The 17,287-nt window shown below is 37.8% G+C and overlaps 1 protein-coding gene and 1 long non-coding RNA gene across 3 annotated transcripts in view; one reads left to right on the forward strand and one right to left on the reverse strand.

The window, feature by feature from the left end:
- Positions 1–132: 132 nt before the first annotated feature.
- Positions 133–13,424, reverse strand: LOC145942993 (uncharacterized). 2 transcript variants are annotated; one of them, XM_083050173.1, is made up of 8 exons: positions 12,493–13,424; positions 9,630–9,820; positions 9,321–9,513; positions 3,338–3,660; positions 1,643–3,162; positions 1,166–1,564; positions 575–957; positions 133–486 (listed from the first exon to the last, which is right to left on the reverse strand). In XM_083050173.1, the coding sequence occupies exons 2-8, from the start codon at positions 9,740–9,742 to the stop codon at positions 133–135; spliced, it is 3,285 nt and encodes a 1,094-aa protein (XP_082906299.1). In that variant the 5' UTR covers positions 9,743–9,820; positions 12,493–13,424. The 2 variants fall into 2 exon arrangements, with proteins under 2 accessions (XP_082906299.1, XP_082906303.1); XM_083050177.1 differs by lacking the exons at positions 9,321–9,513; positions 9,630–9,820; positions 12,493–13,424 and adding an exon at positions 4,542–5,097.
- Positions 3,301–17,287, forward strand: part of LOC145943040 (uncharacterized) — a 34,330-nt gene continuing 20,343 nt past the window's right edge. The window contains exons 1-3 of the long non-coding RNA XR_014426463.1: positions 3,301–3,404; positions 3,460–3,673; positions 9,365–9,583. This is a non-coding gene — a long non-coding RNA (uncharacterized LOC145943040). The remainder of the gene's footprint in view (positions 3,405–3,459; positions 3,674–9,364; positions 9,584–17,287) is intronic.

Consider the following 17,287-nt stretch of genomic DNA (forward strand, 5'->3'; position numbering starts at 1 on the left):
CGTTCATGACTGATCCTTTTCCGATAATAATATGAATGGCAAGCTGTTACAAGACGCGTGTGTATTATAAATATCAAATATTTAAATTATTTAAGATTCTTTTTTTATGGTGATAATTTGTAGACGCTTTCGTCAAGGTAAGTAGCCCAATCCAGCTTCGAGACTGATCGAACTTCTTATACTCGACGCGTTACTAGTCCTTCTCGAGTTCCGATTTTCTCCTGCACCGAAGACCGCTGCGATTTCCGCGCTTTTCTTGATGGAGAGCGCTTCGTGATGCGCTTCGGATCTTCCACTACCTCGAGAGGAATACTTCTTATCTCGTTCCGTGCCGCCAACGTAAACTAAACGACCCTGAGTGTCCCTGGCGCTAACTACGAGGACTTTCTCGCTGTCGGACGACAGCTGGGATCTTTTGCCTGGGCTGAAGAGATCGTAATCTAAGGCCAAGTTATCCGAACTACCGCAAACCGGCGATGATCGAGTCTGAAATGAGATTTGTGCAAATAGATTTTAATACGACCGCAAAATTATGAAGTAAGATAAATGATTAATGCAAAGATCCTTCAGCTACCTTGAGAAAATCGGTGTTGCGCGATAAACTATGAGTGCTAGTCATTCTCGAGCCCCTGATCCTCTCTGGACTGTCTCCTCTGCTGAGCGTACTCTCCGAGGGTACGATACCCTTCTGCCTAAGTTGCTCCAGTATGGTCGGCTGTATCGGCTTCCTCGCGCAGTAACACTTGTTGCTCTCGGAACAACTGTCAGTGTCGCAGGCGCAGACCACCGTGTTACCAGGCACCGACGTAGCTGGTACTCGTCTAGACAAGGAACAATAACACTTGTCCGCCGACACACATGTACAGGACTCGGAGTCGTAGCTACATTCGCTACAGCTCACGTAGCCGCTGCTGCTCCTGTTTGCGGTGGCAGCTAGGCTGCGATTCAATCGTCTACCTGCATAATTTTATAATTATTAATTACGTTAATTACACATATTAATACGAGCTGCATGCATTGATTCAAACAATTCGTTATATTTTTATTATACTTTTATTATATTTTTCATTTCATTTTGTATTTTTGAGATATTGAAAAATCACGCTGAAACTATTTGTAGACTTGGCTGAGATCGACTTGATTTAATTATAATATTTCTACGTACATGTATCGCTGTCTTCCGAGGTAGTGTGACATACGCCGTTCTTGCTCGCTTTCCACGAGGACTTTCTCCTGCCGAGTCTACTCGCCAACACTCGATTTCGATGGTTATTTCTGACGTCGCACGACGAACTACTGCCGAAGCTGTCGTTCAATCTTCTTGCCGGAAATATCACAGAAGTGAATTCCGTGGGTCCACCTTTCAACCTCGAGACCGATCTCTTGATGGCTTTGCCTAATAAACAAGAGCGACGATTCGATCTTCGTCTCTGCGGTCTTCGACGTCTTCTCATGATGCTGGCGGATCTCTGGTACAGTTCGTCTTGCGTTAAGGTTGCCGCCAATTTCAGTAAGAATTCCTTGTAGAGCGGCTTCAGATCATTGAATGACATACCTTCCGGATCTGAAAGAAAATCGATACGTGATCTTGCTCTTTTAAAAATTCTATTATTATTTCATACAGATTATTATCTTTGATTACCTATAATAGCCGCCAAGATGTCATCCACGCTGGTCAAGCCCTCCTGATTTCTAAACTCGTCAAACAGTTCTGTGAATCCTAAAGGAGTGCCGCCTTTAATGTTGTTAGATCTCCGAGTACTTCCGGAAGTCAAGAAGCTGCCTCTTCTGGGTAACTCGACTCTCGTCATTAGATCGCCTCGGTCCACGTCTATGTCGCTCTGCGATCTCTTCAACGCGTTCTCCTGCAGAATCTTGTTCTCCGAATGACTGACAGGCGGTTCGCTGCCCGCTCTGCTTCTTCTTCTTCGAGGACGACTATACTCCGACATGTTCAGCGAATGAGCGGAATCCGATTGCTCCTTCCTCAACGGTTTGTCCATAGTGACGACTCTGCTGAGTCTCTTGCTGGAATATATCTTCTCTGGATCTCGTGAGCGTCTCTGCTGTTTCGTCGTGTCATTCGAACGTCCCTGACGCGACTGATAGCGCCCGCTATTCTTCAAGTTCTTCGCAAAGATGTCTTCTTGAGAGCTTTTCATCTTATTGTTTCTGTTATTCTTACCGATGTAAATCTCCTCCTTTCCTAGACTGTAAATCTTATCGGCGTCTTCGATGCGCGGACTATAAAGACTTTCCTTCTTCCTGTCGGTTTGCTCGTAAGTAGAATTCGTCTCGTTTCTTCCGGTCTTATCAACTTTGTCGTACATCAAAACGCTATCAGCTCTGGAAGAATACAATTGTCGTTCGCAGTTGTCAGCTCGATTCAAATTGTATGATCCATAATTTCTTTCGTAAATGTCGTCTTCCAAATTTGCCGGCTCCCTCTTCGGATTGTTCTGCTTATACATTCTCTCGTACTTGTTCGATTGCTTTTCGTAGATTCTATTTGTGTCGTTATCCTGAATGTTGTAAATTTTATCAGACTTTTCAGGCTCAACCTCGATTCTCAAGGAATTCTGATCCTTGACGGAAAATTTTTTGTTCTTCGAATTTTGTAATTCCTCGTTTCTAGACAATATAACGTCTCGATTGCTCTGGCCGAATTTGCTCTTCTCGATCTTGACGTCTCGTTTTCTTCCACGCGCCTCAAGGATATCTTCCGCTTTCACGTCGGAATTTTTCTTCTTCCTACGCGGCATCTTCTGTAAGCTAGACTTCGTGCCTTCGTCCTCGGTGACGGAGCTACTCACGGAACTCTTCTTGGTTCTCGGCGGTCTCACAGGATGCGGCGCGGTCGGTCTTGGCGGTGGAGGCAGCAAATAACTGATCCTGCTGCTGAGGCTGGGTTCTCGGACACTGGAAGCAACAGAGGCCAGACTGATGCAGCCGACACCGTTTGTGTGACGTGGTCGACGACGGTTCGCGTCCAGATCAGCGAGAAGAGCGCGATACAACGTGGCCGCAGCCGCCACAGCGTCTTCCTCGGTTTCGCAGGCAAACCCGTGACACTCCAGAAGTCTGGCAGCCCCAGGTCGTCGCATCACTACAGCGAAGATCGGGGGATACAATTCTGCTTCGCTTTTTAAACCGCGCATCGTCCTAAAATTGAAGTTAAAATTAAGATTTTGTAGAATTTTATTTCTAATTCTATGCTCGAATACATATGTGCACACACATTTTCTATAAATTAATATAATATAATAATAATAATATATATAATATTGTACTTTGTTTCAAGAAAATTAATCATGTCAATATATAGCGTTGTTGAGACCTGTAGAGATCAGCGTGTTTATTTTCCAGTATCTCCGTGTGCCTTTGATCCTGATCGCCAACTAAAGGTAAGAAGGCATGATGCACGTCGCCGGATGGTATTCTCTTGCATCTCAACTTCAGGGCACTCCACACCGCTATCCTGCGAAAGGGATTATTCTTCTCACAAATGTCGCTCGTGCGAAACGTTAATCCGCGTCTGGAGATCTCGAGCTCGGCTCTGACACACCCTTCTATACGTTCCAATAGCTGACGAAGAGGTTCCTGAAGACCTCGTACACTCGCCACTCGTCCGCCGACCGGAGCAGCTCCCATATATTTTACCTGCATAAAAAAGGTACAAAATATTTTAATTACTAGAACAACACAAGCACGCGCTACGCGCGCGCTATTCCTCGATTTTATATATATAAAAAAAAAAAGATATTTTTATACAAAGTTGTTTAAACTTGATTAATATTTTTTGACAGAAATCAGCTGATTATATATGTATATATATGAATATGTATATATTTATATACATGTATATATAGTATATGCTTTTATATATACATATATACATTTATGTAATCATTTATATATATATATATATATATATATATATATATATATATATATATACACACATTTATGTACACATTTATATATATATACACAGAGAGAATTTTCTCTTAGAATTTACCTTGAAAATCATGGTAATCGTGGGACAATTGGAGTAATTTTACCATGCAGTTTAATAAAATTAATCAAACATGTTTTATATTTTATTGTGATAGATATTATTATTTTTATTGTGATAAATATTAATCAGATAAATTTTCATAAAATTCTTTCTATACCATATTGTCCCACGATTACCATGAATTTCAGGGTAAATTCTAAGAGAAAATTCTCTCTGTGTTTTTAAATATACATATATTTGTATATACATATATCTCTCTTTCTATATATATATATATATATATATAATATATTTTTATTTCTTCATTTCGTTTAATCTAACCGAATATAATTACGCGCGCGAAGTGAAGTTATATTATTCTTTGATAATAAAATCTAAAAAATTGCAACGCATGCATAAAAATATATTAATTAATTAAGCAATGCATACAAATTTAATATTTAAATCTTTAACAGGGAACAAAAAATAGGATTTTCTAAAGAATCTTTTGAAATCAAAATATCTGCGCTTTCATTAGACTCACGCATCTAATACACATCCACTGCGCTGCACGTGTCGCGTAAGACTAGACTGGAAGACTGGACTGGACTGACCGCAAGACGCTGAGCGAGCAGAGCGAGCAGCGGTGTCCGTGTCGCCACCTGACGGTGATACCTAACTTCACAGCCAAGAGTGAACCGGACCCGGCGAAACATCTCTCTCTTTTTATCCCTTCCATTAGACTAACGCGTCCCATACGTTCACCACGCTGCACGTCTCGCGAGAGACTAATCCCCACTACAGACCACAAGACTGCGCAGCGGTGTCGCCAACTAACAGCGCAAGCCAACTTCACAGCCAAGAATGAACCGGGTCCGACGCAAACATCTCTCTCTTTCTATCCTCTCTATTAGATTAACGCAGCCCACACGTCCGTCACGTTGCGCGTTTCGCGCAAGACTGATTCTCGTGCGAGATATCTCGATCGCGAGACTGGTGATCAGTCTCGCGCGAGACGCGCAGCGTAGCAGATGTATGGAGATGTGTGAGTCTAATGAAAGCGTAGGTATTTTGGTCAAAAAATTCTTGTGAAAATTCTATTTTGTTGTTCGCATTTTCTGTTAAAGATTTAAATATAGTATTTTTATGCATTGCATAATTAATTAATATATTTTCTTTATGCATTGATTGCAATAATAATTTTTATGCTTGCGTTGCAATTTTCAAGATTTTATTATCAAAGAATAATATAATAACTGCTTCGCGCGCGTAATTAGTAATTATATTTGGTTAGGATTAAAGGAGAAATAAGAAAAAATATATATATACATATATGTACACAGGATGTTTCAGGAAGAATATGGTCAGCATTCTAAGACATGATTATATATATTATTTTAAGCAAGAAAATTTATATAAACATGTGTCCTATATTCTGATTAGAAAGATACAACATATTCAGTTTTAAGAACGAATACATTCATTAACTTATTAGAACTAAATTCTATGAAATACAAAAATTTAATATAATTGTTTCATAGCATTTGGTTCTACTAAGTTAATAAATGTATTCGTTCTTAAACTTGAACGCGTTGTATCTTTATAACCGTCCAGAATAAGACACATGTTTATATAAACTTTTTTGCTTAAAATGTGTACAATCAAGTACTGGAATGCTAACCATTTCCTCCATTTCCTCCTGAAACGCCCTGTATCATTTATATATATATACATTTATGTACACATTTATATACAGGGTGTTACAAAAGCATCGGATTTGCTTAGCACCATGCGATAGAGAATGAAAATCTAAGATGATTTTTCCTCAACGAAAATGTCGAGGGAGGTCATCATTTTTTGCAAGTTCCCAATTTTTGCCATCATATATCTTAGTAACTAAGCCTTAAATTAAAATTCTATTAAATCAAACTCGACCTGAAATTAACTGAAGAATGCAGTTTTGTTAATATTTTAATTCCATAAAGTTTATTTTGCGAAAAGCCCTTCATTTTCAATCACTTATAACTCGAAAATTATTGATGCCTCGACATTTTCATTGAGGAAAAATTTTCTTAGATTTTCATTCTCTATCGCATGGTGCTAAGCAAATCCGATGCTTTTGTAACACCCTGTATATATACATTTATGTACTCATTTATATATATATATATATATACATTTATGTACACATTTATATATATATACATTTATGTACACATTTATATATATATACATTTATGTACACATTTATTTAATTAATATACACGATTAATATATCACGATTAATATTTTTGACAGTTATCAGCTGATTTCTGTCAAAAAATATTAATCACGGATAAAGTATTATAACATATTATACACTGAAAGAATTTTCTCTTAGAATTTACCCTGAAAATCATCGATCTGGTAATCGTGGGACAATATGATATGGAAAGAATTTTATGAGAATTTCTCTGATTAATATTTATCACAATAAAAATAATAATATTTATCACAATAAAATATAACACATGTTTGATTAATTTTACTAAACTGCATAGTAAAATTAATCAAACATGTTTTATATTTTATTGTGATAAAAATTATTATTTTTATTGTGATAAATATTAATCAGAGAAATTCTCATAAAATTCTTTCCATATCATATTGTCTCACAATTATCATTATTTTCAGGGTAAATTTTAAGAGAAAATTCTCTCTGTGTATTACTTACAAAATATTATTATTTTAATTATAATAATATGTTGTAAATATGTAAATAATATTATACGAGTATGTTATAATATATACTTATAATATAAACTTATTTGTCCGCGATTCATATTTTTGGACAAAAATCAGCTGATAACTGTCAAAAATATTAATCGAATTTAAAGTATTAAAACATATATTATTGTTTAATTTTATTTTATTTTGGATAAACTGTTAAACTGCTGACCTTCGCAGTGAAACAATATATAATAAAGATTCATGCAGCACATAAGATTTTACTTATTGCAAACATTTTGAAACACTGACGTATACATATAAAAATAGCGCTAGATGAAAAGTTCTTTTTATGTGTGTGTGTCACATTGAAACACCGGTGGAAACCTGTTTTGCACGATGGGCAGGCAATATTAACGATAACCAGGCGGGATCGTTATATAGGAATTTTATTGCGCATGCCGAACGCGATTAAACTTCTAAAACTAGTCTCCCGAAACGAGGAATTTTGCTGTATGACCGTTTCATTCGTTACCGCCTTAATATGCACGGAATGCAATCGAATAAAACTCGAATCGCATGGAATTCTGTTCCTTCGAGGTGAAAAAAACAATAACGGGGTTCTCGTGTTCTTTATCGTAATTATCTGTGAAATTTAACGTCCCGAGTTATGCGCGGAGAAAGGTATGCGAGTAAAAAACGCAGGATAAAATCAATGTTTGATGTAAGAGATAAACAACTCATTGTCAGATCATCATGATCATGATCCGACCGCCACACCTAAGCAAATTCTCTCGCCAAATGACCTATAATCCTATCAATCGATCAGCAGCTTCCTTCGCGAGTTCTGATCAAAGTGCGCGAAGGGAGACGAAACAATGCTGTGCGGGGCCCAAAGCCCATAAAACAGAGTACCGTGTCGACAAAGGAATCCACATACCGGTGTAAAAACTGAAGGAGAATTTTTCAGCGTTTCGAATAGTTTGTGGAAGTCTGTCACGCTTCGCGGATCGTGAGCGGAATGAAAGTGACGATTAAAAATTCCGGATCGACGCCCTGAGGAAAGTCGAAGGACTTTTCGCGACGCTTTTTCTCGAATCGGGACACGTTTGCCGATTGTGCAATATGTGTAGGCGATATGTATATCAAATATAGAAAAAAATCGATTATTTGTATGTATTAAAGTGCAAATAAGATTATTTATTTGCGAAATGCAATAATTAAATGTATGTTAAATGTGAATTTTAACGATTGATGCAGTCATCTGCTCTAACATTTTGCTATATAATTTATTATATCCATTGCAAAATTTATTATTAAAATTTTAGAATTATGAGACTCTTTTCTCTATTTTGCTATTCTTATAAGTATTCTTATACTTATAAGTACTATATACATATAGTACACTATAAGTAACATCTAAAGTACTATAAGTAACATCAGCATTATCAAAGCATTTTATTCTACTGGAAGTGCTTTAATATCGTGTATTGCAATGTATTATAATCCCATTTGAAGAGATATTATCACTTAATATGCAAACTAATTAACACGGCAGAAAGTTTAATGTTTAACTGTTCAGAAGACCGATTAAGCATCAGAGATTTAATCTAAAGTTTTGATATTATAGAAATCTCAAATATATATATATAATTTTTTTTCCCTCTGGATTTTTATAAAAATCTGCCTCAACATATATCTGCTCTGTTCCTCGAAAGATCATCGTGCGATTTTTTCCTTTCTAACGAGCAACTAGCTCGCGAGTAATTATACGTCGATCTCAATTTTATTTCTGACACGGAATCCCCACAAGCATCATCAGGATGATTTAGGCGGGATTTTACGAGGCGGAAAATGCTTCTTTTCACAAGATTTTCACCGATTTCAAATCCCATTTTCGATGAAAAATGAGTCAAATAAAATAAAAAGACTATTGGATTTCTGAGACAAAACGAGAAACGTGAATTAATTGAAGAACGAATTTATATATTTAAATTATTCGATTTAATTAATTATGGTCACTATAAAAGATACATATATAATATATGTATATATATATATATATATATATATATATATATATATATTATTAGGTCATATTTCTGCTCGAAGGAAAAGCTGGGTCATTCGGATACAAAATATTTTTTTGCATGTAATGATTGCCGCGTTTTATGCTCCTCGCATTAATTTCTCGTTAAATCCTGACGTTCTCTTCCGCGAAATTTCGCGGTCGTTTTATAATTTTGACACTGAAATAGGCGATTAAGTGCGCTTAAGGGTCACGTTCGTTGGCGAAGTAGGTGAGTCTTTCGTTGCGGTACTTGGTGTCCCTCAAGAGTGGAACGGAACGACCGTTCGACCACGCTGATCCGCGAGATTTTTCAAGCAAAAGAAAGAAAAAGAGAGAGAGACAGAGAAAGAGATGCACAATAGAATTAACATAAGTGAAAATGCAAGTGCGCGCATTCGCCCGTTATACTGTAATTACAGTTTCTGAAGCCTCCGAACGATAAATCGCCTCCGAGAGGCGGCGGACGGCTCGAACAAAAGTAGCGTGCGGTGCGTCTTTCTCTCGCGCGCGAGTATGCTCTGCGTACATAATTATTCGTGTCATTACCGGCAGGATAGCGGCGGCGCATTCACCGGGTGTTCCACTTTCAGCCTCCACCGAGGCGAACATCGCCTCGATGCGCGCCTGGACGGCGCTATTCACCCTTTTCTGCTCTTCTGCGCTCGAGTCGTCAGGGTTGGTCGGGATGACGACTGACAATCCGGCGTACCAGCCGCTCAATGTGGAGCTGCAGATCGATCTGAAATGATGGGGGATTTATTGGACGTGCGGAACATCAAGACAAGAGAGATATTAATCTGGGTGTTCATGTAAGTACTCGAAGAATTAAATTAATTAGAATAGATCGATAATTACCTGGAATCTTCGAACAATGCGTCGATCTGCGCCTTGCTTCTGAGAGAGCATTCCGATGGAGGGCCCCCTAATCGAAACCCATCCTCGTAACAGGGTATTCCTAAGGTCGACATATTTAATCCGGATGTTGCACAAGCGGATGTACTTGCAGATTTATTTGCTTATCGTATTGCTTGATGATGTCATTCGTTCTGGAAAGAAATTTCATCATCATTACAATGAAATATCTTCAAGTACGAAAGAATTATTATAACTGATGACATAATTGACGTTATTTCTTCATCGATTGTAGAAAACTCGGACAGGATGATTATTTCAATATTTCTACCTGTTCTCGCAGAAAATAACAATCTTGCGAGAAAGTCAGTCAAGGTTTCCGGAATGAATAAGACGAATAAGACGAATAACTCGAATAAGACGATTAATGATATTATATAGAGGAAAAGTTTTTAAGACCGATCGGATAGGATTATTCGATTTTTAATTTAATTTTGTACTACTTGCTATTAACGTCGCGATGCGTTAAATCTATGCGAGCGTTATACGGTGCGTGAATAATTAAAAGCGAATAGGGACCGGGTCAGTCTGGTACTTTTACATACTTTTACGTGGCAACGGTAAAAGTGACGGAGATCGGATAAAAGAAAAATGCAATGAGGAACAATGAGCTCGTCGACATGGCAGATAAAACGGATAGATTAAGACGACGGGTAATTTGGACCTTCTCGCGCGCATAATGTCGCGATATTATGCGAACGCGAAACTGGTGTATCGGTCGATGCACTATATGAGCGATGAAAGTTTTTTCTTCCACTCGGAAAATCGGAAAGGATTCGACGTTTGCACACATAAATATAAATCAAGCTAATTAGATAATGCTAAGGTCATTATCCTGCGAGCTAGAAATCGCAGAAGCCACCGCAGAAACTGTTATTCACAGGAATATCTAGAAAAATTGCGTGCTCTCGTCTGTGTTGCTTCAGATTTCACCGGCATTCCGTGAAACTGCACGCATTTCTTCATTAAGGCCGTACGCGCGCTGCTTTTTTAACAACTCTCGGAGAAAACTGCTTCGTCATTCGGATACGATATGTGTTGGCTTAGACGAATTCGCTATAATATACATTCGCAGTTTTTACAGCGATGTTCTTTCAATCGGGACGAAGACATGCAATTTGTATTTGAGAGAATTATAAATAATTCGCACTTTACATACACATTATACACATCAGAGAAAAAAATTTGACAGTAAAATCGTCATACTTTTGCGGTGAAAAATTAAAGTCAATCTCGCACGTGCGTCTGATACGAACCAGCTGTCATTGTCTGATACAAACTAGCTTTGGATTGTCTGTACGACTACTCACAGTTAGACTGTACAGTTATGGACCAGGTGGATCACGAGCAACAGATCGACGGTTTTCGAAAGGTGTCAATGTCGATTCGGATCCAACATTACACACGCAATCTGAAATAACTGTCAATGCGTGCCTTTTTCTCCCTCTTCCTCTCCCTCGCCCTCGCAAATCTGAGCGCGCGTTGACCTCGCGTATGCCGTTCGCGATCGTTTCGTGATGAAATCGATTGCCAAACAGCCGCGCTGTAATTAGGATTCGTTACGGTTGATCGAGGCAACGGAATCGAGAGGAATATGTCGTAAAAGAGCGGAGGCTGCGTCGCCGATAATCATCGATAATTACCAGGGTAGACTCAAAACGTATACTCTGCGTTCCCGATTTAATTAAATTTTCTCCTCGCGCGTTCTCATCTCGCCGTAAGTAGCTCCCTTGTGACATTTAATTTTTTCTGTATATAATTTATAAATGATATGTAACGCGTTGTTCCTCATTCGTTATGAGGTTGCGCGCAGAATAAGGAGACTGCCTCCTTGCTCATCGCATGAAGTCGGCCCTGAATAATCACCGCCGAGCTTCTTGACGCCAGTGACCCAGTTTCAGGATTGCACGCTACCGTAATCACCATGGTAGCACGAATCTAGACTCGATCGACGATTATTAGTGATTATTTGTGATTGCGCGGCTGAAGATGATGACTTTTGAAAAATTTACTAATGTTTACTTAAACACCGCGTTACTTAAGAAGCTGCGAGATTCGTAAGCGGAGATGTCGAGAGAATCGCAGTTGTGTGGACACAAAACAACCATAAGTGCGCTTGATCGCATCCATCGAGGAGACGCGTTCATCCGTTCCTCTCGAGAGCAGAGCTCGCCGTTTTCATAACTGTCGAAGCGTCCACGACGTGTTTAAGGCAACGGTATTAAGGTCGGCGAACACATATTACGGCATCACGTGTCGATGCATCGTAGAAGAGAGCTAGTCGATTGACTTTGAGCATCGTTCAACTTGCAATTACCAAGTTCACGGCTCGTTTCCTGCCTGCATCTGCTTTAATGGATATCGAACCGGCCGATAATCACATGCGTGAGATATACATCTCTCGCAGAGCATTATTTCGATTAAATTGATGGTTTCGATTTTTTTAGGGGTTTTAAAAATTAACATATTGATTTTAGAAACTCGTTAATTATATATAGATTTCATATTTTGTATATTTATTTAAAATATATATATAAGATCTGTTTATGTCAAAAGGATATCAGCAATCAAGTACAGAGTAAAGTTTGAAGGAAGAGCAATTTCTATAATTTTTTCGTCGTACATAATATATATCTTTATTTGTTGTTAAATTAGTATGTATGAAATTAACATAATTGAGAGCTTACAAAGAGAACCCACTCTATTATCACACATTCAGAATAAGAGATAAATATTTTTCTTCCTCGTTAATCATAAACTTTATGTGAACTATTTTACAAAATAAGACTAAACTTGCAAGGTATACCTGTTTGCTTCTGGTGAATCGCTTTGTGTGCTCCAAAATTAAATATAACCATCCGGATTTCGGCACAATCACCACTCTGACACAAGTCGATCTTATTTGTTCGATAAATTCGCGGTGTCATATCACAGTCAGGTACTCGAGGAGATCTATCACGATATAATTGATTGAACCGAGATCATTCGCGAGAGCACGCTGCACCACAACGTGCTTCACTCACGATGATTGTTTGCCGATTCATTCGTCCTCGTCTCGACCTTCGACGAGGATCTTCCTCTTCACGACCACCGACCTTGGCCGCGGCGAGTCGATCCGGATGACCGTCGACGCGAAACTGCCGGGGATGTTCCGCAGGAGAGGCGCGAGTTCTCTAGCTGGAGTCGGCGCCTCGCGTGAAACGAACAAGAGGAGAGGGATGAAGATCGGCGGAGAAAGAGAAAGAGGGAGAGAGAGAAAAAGAGAGAGAGAGAGAGAGAGAGAAAGGAAGAGAGAGGTACTCTTGGTTGTCCGACAAACATTGCTTACTCTCTCGTTAGCCATCCGGAAATTATGTTCTGTCTGATACGGTGTTGATAAACTTGATACGCCCATAATATCCGGCGCTTCTGCCGGATAAGACGCTTTCTTCCTTCGCTATTGCATCCGTCATTTATTTAAAATTTAAAGAGATATTGTGGTGTGAATTTTTTACCTGTTATTTAGAGATACTTATCTGATTCAATACATGTCTCTGCATTCTGAAATTGAGCAATAAGGTATTATATGAAATCTCATAGAAAAGAAAGATTTTCTCTTCGCTAATTAGTATTTTCTGTTGTATGCAGTTTTGTGAAAAGTTCTAACATTGAAAGTGTTCTGATCGAGTTTTTATCTTAGAAAAGCAAAGCTATGTTGACATGAAAGATCTTGCCTACACAATCGTCAAGCTTAAATTTTACTTAATTTTATCTTTTTTTAAAAATCTATTTATTTTTTATCTATATTTTATTAATTTTTTTATCTATATTCTTTTATCTATATTTTATTTATTTTTATCGTTTATGAAGAAAGATACATGCAGCACATTTCTAAATGCTTTCATATATACTTTCTTATTTTATTCTAAGTTGATTTAAAAAATTGACAAATTTATGGATATATCATATATTCCGGTTGACCGATATTGCAGCTGGTTTTGAGGTGGGTTATCGAAGTCAAGACCGGTCAGAAGATTGGTACCGAGAAGAGCAAGAGAGAGAAGGAAAATGAGAGAGAGAAAGGGGGAAAGAGAGAAGCAACCGAATCGATCGGGTGGATCATATAGCATCGCCTCGATCCACCGATCACCACCGGCATTGAAAGCCAGTATTCGCTATATGAGGTAACGTCGTAACCGGTAACGGTACCGCGGATTCTCGATGGCGTTCGCCGGACGGCCCCGCACCAACGTGAGAGTACTGTTATTCCAACTATGCAGAAGCTGTGCGCATTCTGTCTTCGTCTAATTCTTCCACGGTTGCCTCTTGGCTCCTATGTGTCCGTCTCGTTTCTTCTTTATCTCCTTCGAGATACCAAGTTCGCGATATTATTGTTCGCGTCTCTTTGTCGAGATAATTTTTTTTTTTTGACGAAAGAAATTCTTGTCTCATGAGAATGAATGAAATAAGTAATGACAATTTAGTCATTACTTATTTCAATTAAATCACTTCTCTTCTGAGCCTCTCTGCTTAGTGAAATTTACTGTGTTTCTCTCACGTAATATGATTGACGTTACTTTCAAAATTATCGTGTTTATATAACGGTATTAAATATGCTGAATATTGAAGTACACGAACATGGCAAGCTCATTGGCAACATATGTTTATTTATAATCCTAATTGGGGAAATCTTCGTGTATACGGATAAAAATTAATAGTAATAAAATAATATATGTTATAATAATAATTAATGTAAACATATTATGTAGAAAATATGCATATTTTTACATAAAAGAAACATTACGAGAAACCGTCAACATGCGCGAGCACTTTAGCAACAGCAACCTGTAATTTTGTGAATGCGGCTAAAACGAAAATAATACACAGCTTAAGCGCAGACGGCATTTATAAAGTTCAACTTTCTCATAATTAGTCATAAATTAATGGCAATGTGTATTCGTCTACGGCCGTTGCCGACTAACAATATGCGAACGAAAGTAAATTGCGACAGAAATTACGCGTAGCGAGACATAAAGTCCTATTCCAGATAAACGATTTTGGTTCCATCAAAGGAAGGACCGAAACGTTCAAACCAAATAAAGAGGATTTTAGACAAGTTTTGGTTGCGCCTAATTTTTGCACCTGGTTCTCTTATCAGTCCATTTCCTACTTGAAAAAATTAATAGAATCGTTCATCTAAAATAGGGCCTTACGTCTCGCTACAAGTAACTTCTGTCGCAATTTACTTTCGTTCGCGTATTGTTAGTCGTTGCAGCAGCACTCGTAGATAAACACATTGCCATTAATTTATGGCTAATTGTGAGAAAGTTGAACTTTAGAGATACAGTCAGTAGCTTAACCTGTGTGGATTATCTTCCTTTTACCCGCATTACAACATTACAGGCTGTTGCTAAAGCGCTCACGTATATTGATGGTTGTGGTTTCTTTTTATGCAAAAAGATTCATTTTTCTGTATAATATGTTTACATTAATTATTATAACATATTTCTTTATTATATGATCTAATACCTATTATAATAATATTATAACATAAATTAAATTTAAATATAAAACTATTGCAAAGACTCTGCCTATAGTAGGTTAATTGTATGAATATTATATGTAAAACATGGAAAAGCAATTATAACTGTTCACATTAGATTACAGAGAGGGAGAAAGAGATACGAAATATCTCTCAACCAGAAAATTTACAAAATGAGCCATACGATGTTTCCCTCAAGATCGATGAAGATCCGTTATAGATAGAACTAACATAATAACTATCGGTTTTATGCATCGCACACGATTATAGCCTACGTTTTCTCGTAGGTATCGTTCAATCAACAGCAGGCGGCATATGCTTCATAGCCACAGAATACTTTGCTTTAGCGGTAAGCTGTAGCGACTGCCAGCCTCTCGTGAAGGCAATCTCGCATCTGTTCATCTTTTGAAAATCACTGCGAGTACTTGAATCAGACTCTAACTTGTTGCAATTAGGCGGTAATGTTATTTCGCACCGCTATTTTTAGGATCTAGTTTATCAAATTAATTGTTAATTCTCGTTCCATTATTGTTTCTGTAAACTGCATTTTATTTCTTACCGTACATATGTTTATTGCAAACTGGCATGTCAAACCGCTTAAGTATTTATTTAGCAGTTGTTTCTAAAAGAATATAGATTATAGTAGTAATTTGAGAGAAAAGATATTAATAGCCTGACATTTTTATAATCAATATAAATTGCTCACGCGCAATAATAAAAAAAATTAATTATTAAATTACTCTTGTAATTTATTTTCGAATATATCTACTGTATCATAAACCAATATTATTCGTCTTTTATGTCGATGATTAAGTCTTAAGTACTGCATATAAACATGCCGGATGTCTCGGCGGTGACTCGGAAGGCTCTTGAAACCGCTTAAAAGGATTCATCTTAAGCGGAAGTATCGGCGACTATCAATTTGTCACGCAGGCAGATTTTGCAGCTGTTACCTCGCACGTCTCCTCTAAGATGCGGAGTTCCGCGTTTAAATGCCGCTTCTCTGTTAGCTAATTATGAAATCACTCACACACGTAGCTCATAATCGTTACTTCTTCGTATGAAGTATCGAAACTGCATTCAAGCATCTACAATTGAAATAGAAAGTACTCGAAGCATTAAAAATAGAAAGTATTTTTTGTGCTATATTAAAAATCAAAAATAAAGATGTACATCTTTTGAAGCCTCAAATGCTGAAGCATCGTTTTAAAAGACAGCTATTTCATTAGATACATAAATTAGTGTTTTATACATTGTAAATTTAAAAGAGTATTGGATGTGATATTTTTATTTTTTATATTTTTTCCATATTTTATATATTTTCCATATTTTCGAGTTCAATAAATATCAATAATCGCAACCGGCCGCGATTAAGCGCGCTTGTCACTCATTAAAGTCACCAAATATTCCGTCTGCGAGCGGTGTAACCGCCGACATCTGCCGGTGAATGTAACAAAGTATCGTTTCTTCTTCTCGTGGAATACTTTTATCGTATAAATTAGGTCCCGGGCTTTTTGGAGCAGGGCCACCAGACATTATTATTTCGGCCACGACGCGGGCCGCGTATTAATTCATTCGCCGTAATCGTTACCAGAAGTACACAGGACGGCCGACATGATCTTCTCTGTATGCATCTCTCGTGCCCGTTAACCATGCGTATCTCTTCGGTCTCCTCTTACACGCACTCTTGCTCCGAATCTTTCTCCTTCCATCATCTCTCCCGCCGACCTTATTCGCGCGCTGCACTTTGTTACTCCAGATTCGTGGCCACAGCCGCCGTGGCATGCGCCATGCAATTACACAGTCTGCTTCCTTCGAAAAGGAACGTTCGATGGACCCAGTGTGACCGTCCAAGCAATGAGAGACGACGAAATTAAATAAAATTTGCGAAGATAACACTGTTCAACAAAAAAAATTAACCGGAACAAGACTAGTCGGTTCTTATAGTTTTTTGGACGCTAAACACGAATCCGGTTTCCAAATCACATATTGTTGCTCTAATATGACAAAATTTGTGAAAATAACCCTTTTTTGCAACTTTAATTGAAAATTTCTCAAAATTGTGACGTGGTGGAATAAT

Source organism: Prenolepis imparis, unplaced genomic scaffold (assembly GCF_030444845.1).
Source record: "Prenolepis imparis isolate NDT839.2.m4 unplaced genomic scaffold, iyPreImpa1.0 SCAF_1, whole genome shotgun sequence".
NCBI classification, from domain to species: Eukaryota; Metazoa; Arthropoda; class Insecta; order Hymenoptera; family Formicidae; genus Prenolepis; species Prenolepis imparis.

Excerpts from the sequence above, each read along its gene's own strand:
- LOC145942993 (XM_083050173.1), bottom strand. The coding sequence starts at position 9,742 with ATGTCGACCTTAGGAATACCCTGTTACGAGGATGGGTTTCGATTAGGG. Across the intron at positions 1,565-1,642 it reads CATCTTGGCGGCTATTATAG|ATCCGGAAGGTATGTCATTC; the intron begins GTAATCAAAGAT and ends ATTTTCTTTCAG. Across the intron at positions 958-1,165 it reads CTCGGAAGACAGCGATACAT|GTAGACGATTGAATCGCAGC; the intron begins GTACGTAGAAAT and ends AAAATTATGCAG.